The sequence below is a fragment of the Brienomyrus brachyistius genome, chromosome 21 (assembly GCF_023856365.1).
Source record: "Brienomyrus brachyistius isolate T26 chromosome 21, BBRACH_0.4, whole genome shotgun sequence".
Lineage (NCBI taxonomy): Eukaryota > Metazoa > Chordata > Actinopteri > Osteoglossiformes > Mormyridae > Brienomyrus > Brienomyrus brachyistius.
The window spans coordinates 4262345-4271073 of NC_064553.1; the positions used below are offsets into that span (position 1 = coordinate 4262345).

The 8729-nt window shown below is 44.5% G+C and overlaps 1 protein-coding gene across 1 annotated transcript; it reads right to left on the reverse strand.

The window, feature by feature from the left end:
* Positions 1–384: 384 nt before the first annotated feature.
* On the reverse strand, positions 385–3169 carry ghsra (growth hormone secretagogue receptor a). Its single transcript, XM_048989447.1, has 2 exons — positions 2345–3169; positions 385–689 (listed from the first exon to the last, which is right to left on the reverse strand). Exons 1-2 carry the CDS (start codon positions 3123–3125, stop codon positions 385–387), a joined length of 1086 nt encoding a protein of 361 aa, XP_048845404.1. The 5' UTR covers positions 3126–3169.
* Positions 3170–8729: the final 5560 nt, after the last annotated feature.

The window sequence follows — 8729 nt, forward strand, 5'->3', positions numbered from 1 at the left end:
CTTTTAAGACACTTGTCTCCGGGACGCATGAGGCCTTGAAATGAATATCATCGATATCTTAAAATAAGTTAACCTGTGTGAGATGGACCTTTTCAAAATGGATTCCCGGTTCCTCATTGAGTGTCTGCTTGTTCTTTATCAGCGTATTGCGTCTTTGCTAACTTACATTCTCCTTCTCAGTATCCCTCCCTCTTCCCTCACAGGCAAACATGCAGACAGGTCTTGCCCTTGCTGGACCACAGAGCAGTGGTGTAAATCTCCCATTTTATCCCGCTGTAATTATTCCCGTCGGTCGTTGCTAACGTATTTGGTTGGTTGGGTGAATTGTAAAGCTTTTGTAAGAGAAAAAAACGTTGCAGATGTCAATGTGGCAGAGCCCCAGAGTCACATGCTCACGCCGGACTCTGTCCAGCAGGGGGAGCTCTCACCCTTAATGGTGGATGCCGTCCTGCGCGGTCCGTGTTTCCCCCTGAAGAGTTTGCAGGCGGCAGACCTGTACTTCTTGGACATGATGTTGTAGAGGATGGGGTTGATGGCAGCGCTGAGGTAAAAGAGCACGAAGGAGACGAGGTTGCAGTACTGGCTGATCAGAGAGATGAGCGGCGAGCCGGCCTCCGACGACTTGGAGATCAGGTAGCGGCCGACGTGAAAGGGCAGCCAGCAGAGCACAAAGGCGAACACCACCACGGCTGCAGGGGGAGAGAGGAGATTTACTGCCGTCTGCCTTAAATTGAGATTCATGGCCGTCCCGGGCGCCCCGCTGATTGCGTCCTTTCGCGTATATTAATGACACGGAAGCTGGAACACGCTGCTTGGGCGCCGTTCACAGACTTTAGGGGAGGAATGATATTTTTCTCAGAAACATGTTGCGGTTAACTTGGTATCTATTCATCACTTCCTAATGGGATGGGCTAGAACCTGCACTTTTTATATTGTTATATAGAATTATGCATTTTTCATTAATTAAACTTTGATCTGCAATCAAGTCAAGCCACAAAACAGGTAACAGTTCCTGGCATCTGTTATTTTCCAAAAGAAATGCGGTTTATATTCTTTGTGATGAATTCGTTCTAAAATTGAAATCCATTGATCTACACATTGTTTTTATAACCATTTATAAATATCTATAACTGTAAAATTCATATAATTTTGACAACGGGGTGACCTGACTCCGAACCCGGCACGCGGAAGGACAGGGTAATAAACAATTGCCGTAAGCGCCAAATTATGGTTAATTGAAGTTCTGCGTGAGCTCTACGCCAGGCCAAGACCCCAGCCAAGGAGCAGCTGTGGAACCCGCTCTCCTGGCATGAGGAACACTGCAATTCCTCATCCTGTCCAGCAGGTTTGAATGGGCACCACCGGGCGGCGGTCAGTGGAAACGCCAGATAAATACAGAACGGTCCCAGCACAGTCTGAGGTTTTTTTTAAAAAACATGACTGCAGTCCGGATTCTGTCCGATTCCGATCTCATACATCCAAGAATAACGCAACAAACACAACGTAGCCAACAAGCTAAACTGGAGAAGGTGCAGATTATGGACTCCATTCTTGCTAAAGATGCATTTTGTCTGTGTCCAAAAAGGGTTATCAAGGGAGCTTTTTATTATACTTACATTATAGGTAAAAAAAAAACACTTTATAAGAAAAACACCCGAAGGAGTCGATGTGATCATGCTTAGTACATAAACGTAATTTATAGGCTGTTCAGTAGACTGTCGTTTCATTAAAAGGGCTCATTAATGTTGACCAACAGTTTTCTCAGTTTGATCCCAGGAATGATCAGATGACAATTTGCTAAACCATAATAAGCTTAGTAAATATATATATATATATATAAAAGTTAATCTGAATAGAGTCACCTATCACGCCAATCAACAGCAATAGAGTTTGTCCACCTCATTTAAAATGGCGCGGCGTCTGCAGACCGTCTGGTACATGGTTAATTTATAAGTAAACTTTAATCACTTTGGAATTTGCCTAAGGGTGTCCTTCAAACGAAACGACTTAAATGTTTTAGAAAGCTGAAACGCGGTAGATCCATGTATGACGGACAGGCGATATACGCAATGCGCGCACTGGAGCTACAGCCGCGGCGCGCTCCGGCGCTCTTACAGACTAAAGGCGCTCCACATGAACGGCTGGAGTGATGAGCAGCATGAAATCGAAAATAAAAAGTTGAAAGACTGTTCGCACTGTAACACCCCTCTAGTGTTTTAAAGCCCCATAACATTTAATTAGTGCAATGGAATTGCATGATTATAACGAGGGAGATATAAAGCCAGTGATGGTTTTTAAAGCATGATGAATTAGTGGGAATATGACTTTCATAATTAGCTCTTACCCAGCATTTTAACGGTTTGTTTATTGTTCTTGTCTCTACTAGAAATGTTCGGTCCTATCTTTTCTGTCCTTCTTCTCCTCCATAGTTTCCTCCCAATAAGGCTGTAGAGAACAGTCAGGCAAAACACCGGCAAGAAGAAAAAAATACTGGAGACCCACACCATGGTGGTCAGGAGTCCCGATCCGACGGCGTACTCCGTCGCCTTGCACTCATTCGTCTCCCAGGAATTTGTCCCGTTCTCGTGCTCCACGCCGACTAGGACGAATATGGGTCCTGCGCTGCAAAAGGCGACAATCCAGAGAAGCAGGATGATCCCCCGGACCCGACCTTTTGTCACCAGTACTTTAGCCCTGAGAGGAAAACATATGGCGAAGTAGCGCTCCACGCTCAGAGCTGTGATGTTGAGGATGGTGGAATACGTGCAACTCTCGCTTATGAACTGGAACAGTTTACAAAGTAAGTCTCCGAAATTCCATGGTCGGTACCGCCAGATCCGGTAAAGATCCAGCGGCATGCAGATGAAGATCAGGAGGTCCGACAGGGCCATGCTGGACAAATAAAGGTTAGTCGTTGTTCTCATGTCCTTATACATGGTGACAACCAGAATTGTCATCACATTCCCGGTAACCCCTATAAGAAACAGCAAGGCGCAGGTGATGGTTATCCCGGTCAGGATGGGTATTGGGAAAAGGGTGACAGGGTATTCTGCTCTCCAGTGCGTCCCGTTTTCGTCCAAGGTGCTGTTAAACGAGCAGTTAGAAGTGTTTGCCCAGTAATTCATCCTAGTGATTATAAACGGATGTGGGTGAGCCAGCCGTGCCTACCCCATGCAGTTTGAAAGACGTGTGGGCAGCCACGCCGCCTGCGCATCTCACTTGCTGAAGGGAGCTCTCCAAATTAATGACGAGCCGTTGAGACTAATAGCTTCAGATATTTCAAAATGAAGAATCAATAAAAAAGACAGGCATGCTTTCGCTACCTTACTGTGATCTCAGAACAAACCCGTACCGAATCATTCCAAACTTAACCCCCCCCCCCCCCCCCCCCAAGTATTTTCCTGAACGCTTCGGATGAAAATTAAACACTACATATGGCAGCTTAAAAAAATCGTAAAATCAATCGAGGTCACTTACAGTCACTGATTGTCAAGCTTTTTCCTTTTTACCCTCTCCGGACGCGAATCACAGAAGCAGTCATCATGTTAATTTCTCTCGCCCATTTCCTTTACTTGTGAAACGTAAAGGTCAAACCATAATGTAAACAGTCCTGTGCGTTGGGAAGCTGCTGCTCTCACCTCGATCAGGTGTCTCTTTCTGCGCCGCTCTCGGGGTCCGCTAGACACTGCGAGACCGACACATGCGCACAGCAGTCGCGGCGCAAAACGGCGGCGCATCAGCCAAAAACTACCCAAAGGGAATATAATGAATGCGGGAGGACTGCGTGATGTGTGCTGCTGCCGATGCAGGAAATTAACAGTTTATTGTAAAGGTGGAAAATACATACTTTATTTTAGAGATGATTTTCATAACCACAGCCTACATAATACTAAAACCATATGTGGTTCTGAACCATATTTTGTCTCAGCCCCACTGAGAAATTAAGTTCCTAAATACTTTTAGCGATTTGTCCCATGTTTTCATACCCGTTATGCAATACCCCCCCTAGCCACAGCTCGACAAATTTTTATCGTGGAACACCCCAGTCCACTCGGGAAATTGTACCTCGCATTGTTACCTGGGGAAAATCTCCTATGGCGCCATCTTCATTGGGGGGGTCAGCTTAGCAATCACGGAGTCCCCTGCACCATTTTACGAGGGCGAGGTGTCCGTTCTTGAACGTAGTCTTACTGGTGATGTGATGAAGCTTCACTTTTTTGCCACTTTCTTGCATTTTACTTGCTCGTTAGTAGAGGGTGATCCTTCTCCTCTTCTTCTTTTTCCTCTTTCTTCTGTTATTCGGTTTATCCAAACTGCCTCGCACCTTTTCTTCGTCCTTTATGAACCTCTGCGTTTTTCCTGGGTGAGTCTGGGGTTTGCCGGGAGTGTGTTCTTGCTCCTACCTTGATCAGTGCTTGTATGGACTGGGCGTTGGGCAGGGTCGTGGGGTCCAGCGGCTGTGGGGCGTCCATTGGTGAAGAAAGATTTGCTGACCTTGACTTTGCCGATGATGCCGTGATCTTAGCAGAGTCAACGGAGGCTCTGATCGGGGCTCTTGAGAGACTCTTGAGAGACTGAGTGAGGAGTCTGAGTGTCTGGGATTGCAGGTGTCCTGGATTAAGACCAAGATCCAGGCATTTAATGACTTCATAGGCACAGCCATCAGTAGTGTGTCTGTCTGACCTTGTCAAGAGGTTTACCTACCTCGGCAGTGACATTCATGTCTCTGGTGACTATTCCTATGAAGTCTGCAAACAGATTGGAAGAGCAGGGGGGGTCATGAGGTCCCACGAAAGGGGGGTGTGGCGCTCCCGATGTCTTTGCAAGAGGACGAAGGTCCAATTCTTTAGAGTCCTGGTTCTCCCTGTGTTGCCGTATGGCTGTGAGACATGGATGCTATTCAGTGATCTGAGATGAAGACTGGACTCCTTCGGTGCTGTGCCTCTTCGGAGACTCCTTGGGTACTGTGAGTTTAAAGAGTCACAGTCACAGAGTACTCAACTGGTTGGTTGAAACTAAATCTTGGTCTGGATTTGTACTTTCTGAACCAGAACTTTCCACCTCTACTGAGGACCTCAGCTGGAAGACACTTTGGGGTTAAGGGGTAGGTGCATGCCCACCGCCCCACTACAATCCCTATTGAAGGGGCTTCAGCCCCCTTGAACAATTACTTTGCTAAATGCATTTGTCCCATATTTTCCTGCACATTTCATAGCCCCCCCCCCACTGGGTGGCGTCCTGTACTTCTTCTTTGAAAGTGACAACTTTCAAAGTTGTTAGGGGGGGTTGAGCCCCCCTAAGGGTTAAAACAAAAGAAGGAAGTTCCATTTTATATTAAAATCTGAACAGGAATGTTAACATGTGGCCAGTTCCCGTACATGAGTCAAGTGGAACTTAAGCGTGCGCGATACGTACTGTAATATCCTTAGACCTGTGAAATGTCTCGTTGTAGATTATAGCTCCTCGTATCCTGTCAGAAAAAAAGGATACAGCCCTGGTACAGTTTTGTAACCCAATGTACAAACAATGTTTATGTACCAAGCAAAGGTACAATTTTCTCCCATTTTTTTCTTAGAGTGTAAGGACATGTCCCCACTGTCTATACCCAATTCTAAACCTCTGATAGCACCTGACTTTTGCATCGGAAGAAACGTCCACCGGTGTTAAAGATTGACGACGCTGTCCTCGGTCCTGAATTGGCCGGTCGCCATCACAATTTATACCCCTCAGTGGTTGGTTTTCCCCGTTATTTCCAATTTAACGTATTGGATTTGAGGCCATTATTTTTCACAACGCTTTTCCGCTTAGTTCTTCTGCGATTTATTGTTAATTGGCGTATTTTTACTGGTAGCTAGAACAAACAAGCTGGCAGCGCTTTTGCAGACAAGATACCTGAGGCAAAATATACCTGAGGCGGGATCGTTGCCTGACTTCACAGTCAGGCTTCTTTAGTTTATGCATGACGCTTCCCTACACTGTGCTGTAGGAAATGATCCTAAATCACTTGACTATCTGCAGCAAATATGGAGTAGATATCGGACATTTATATAATTTTCAGGAAATAGAAAACAAAGTGCATACTTTTTAGTCGTCAGATAGCTGTTTATATATATCTGTGGATTCCGGTATTCCAGTTATTACGGATTTTTATTGCGGAACTTGAACCCATGATGAAACACATTTGGTTTCTGCTTTGTAAGTTTCATCACAAGTGGTCGCATTGGGTCACATTAACATGCAACGTGTAATGTGATTTGCCAACTGCTAGACTATTTAGCCACGCGTGTGCCTCTCTGACGAATATTTTGTGCAAGATATGATGGATTAGACACACTATTTGAGTCATGACTCATATGATCTGGTATTACGTGCATGAATTTCATGTGGTCTTCTTTGTTCAGCTCCGTATTACTGTAATATAAATGACTTTCTCGGATGCTTCTGTTCCACAAGCAACTGAAAATGGATATTTCGCTCCCGCCTCAGGCACTAAAACTCACCTGAGTCAAGTGACCAAAAGGGGAGGGATATGATTGGATAGGATAGGTTTATATCATCCATGAAAAGCTTCGTCTTTTGTTCATTTTATTCTCACAGGGTGTCTGGGAATTATTTATCATCTAAGAAGGTCACTTGGCATTTATATAAAAGATAAGCGCGTGTCTCTATTTCGGGCGCACAAACTGCAAAGTGCGTCTGCTTACATTCGACTTCAAAGGTACTTTTCTTTACTATCTACTCTCTTTCAGCTGATCTCCGTATTTTCACTAATATGCTTGTGGGTTAATGGTGTTGTATTACTTTAATTGGCTAAGTCTATTAGAAAGCGTTGTTTCAGCCGTGATCGTACACTTTCCAGATATGATAAATTGTCAAATTCCATCGTGTCCGTACGTTTGTATGTAGTTTCACAAAACTGCATTTAACGACTAGAACTGTGAAGTCTATTATCAGCGCTTGATGTGGGGAAATCAGGCGTCAGTACTGTCTGTGTATTCAGTACCACCGGATTACGAGAGGTGCCGGTACGCAGGAAACGTTCCATGCAGGTAATCGGCGTAAATTATCGGGGGGTGGGGAGGGTTGTAACCCCCCCCCCCCCCCATAGTCAGAACTATGGACCCGCTTAAACGGGTAGAGATCTCAAAGCCCCCCAATGTTCAACCCAAAGTTGTGCTATTGTTCCCGGTACTTTTTAGTGTTGTGTTGTGGATTATGCGTACCCGACCCACTTTAAATGCTGCTTATTACTGTCCGGCGCAGATATATGCGTGTGATAATATACAGATCGGTTAAAGGTTTAAAGCAATTGTGTGAGCGCTATCCATCGGTTGATTTCGCGTTATTATCCGTCGTGCCACCTATAGCCAAAGTCTGTGAGGTATAAAATTGCTCGCGATTCGAAGGCAAACAATAAAGTAGACCACATATTTCGGATACCAGTTCTTATAACATTATTCTTTGGTGGAACGGTTTGGATGATTTACAATGACTTGCGGTTCTGATCAAATATTTGTCTGGGCGTATGATTAAGGTTCAAGCTGCGAGTTGCAGTTGTCTTGCTGATTAGGTGATTATAATCTGTCTCCAGTGTAATATAATACTCAACGTGCTATATTACACAAAAGGTCAAAGTCTGTCTCTGCTCCTTATATCGACTTTTCGCTGTACGACATCTAAAACATTTTTTTATTAACTGTCAGTACTGAGAATTTCATTTATGGTTAATGCAATATTGACTAAAATGTCTGTAAGGAATTTAAAAACGTGATTTATTTTATTGGCTAACACATACCTGTAGGTTATATTTGCAGAATTCTGGTGTTTTTTCGACGTCGGCAAATATTAAAGTCTAAGAGATTCTCTCCCCTTTATACTCTTGTAGACCAAAACGGACCCCCATGCAGATATAGCAGGTTATACCACAAAAAGGCATAAGGTGCCTCGCTCAGCTACATTAAAAGTGTGTTAAATATTTATGTTTTGTGTGTGTGTGTGTGTGTGTGTGTGTGTGTGTGCGTGTGTGCGTGTGTTTGTGTGTGTGTGATAGGGCTTGCTGACCCACATGTTTGCAGTTCTACTTTGTCTCAAATCTTTCTGGAACTTGTACAGTATAACAAATGTCTTAATTCGCAAAGTTACAAATTCGCTTTGAAGCAGAGTGCAGTTTATGTATTTAACCACAAGAGGGCACGGCAGCTTGACATATGGTATAGTAACCGCTAATAAGTGATGCTAATGAAAACAAATACAACGTTTAATCTAGCCGTAAAAAAAACACGGGTTCCACTCTCTGGAGGACCCCTCCCGAAGGTCCGGCTTTCACTGAGATTAGAATAAATGCATAAACTGTATAGTTAGTTGTAGATAACGTAGGATTCACGAGTCCAGTCCAGAAATGCGAGGCTGTCTGCGCGGCCATTGGCTGCTCGTTGCGCCTCGCCCTTGCTGCACCTATAATCGATATCTGAGACCGAATCCTTTTATTACATGGAATGTGCAAAAAAATCGATTTGATTGATGTTTAACAGTTTATACGTTACCTATGTTGGTAGATGAGTCGCCTGTTGAAGTCACACAGTGTCTGGGTTGTGTTAGGTGAAATAGTTACCAGGACGTGGATGGATCGATGCGTGCACACGTGTGAACCGGCAGAACTGGAAACGTGAACCGGAGGACGGGGCTGAGCAATGAAGGGACCGAAGAGTTACTTTCTCCTCCCTGTCTCT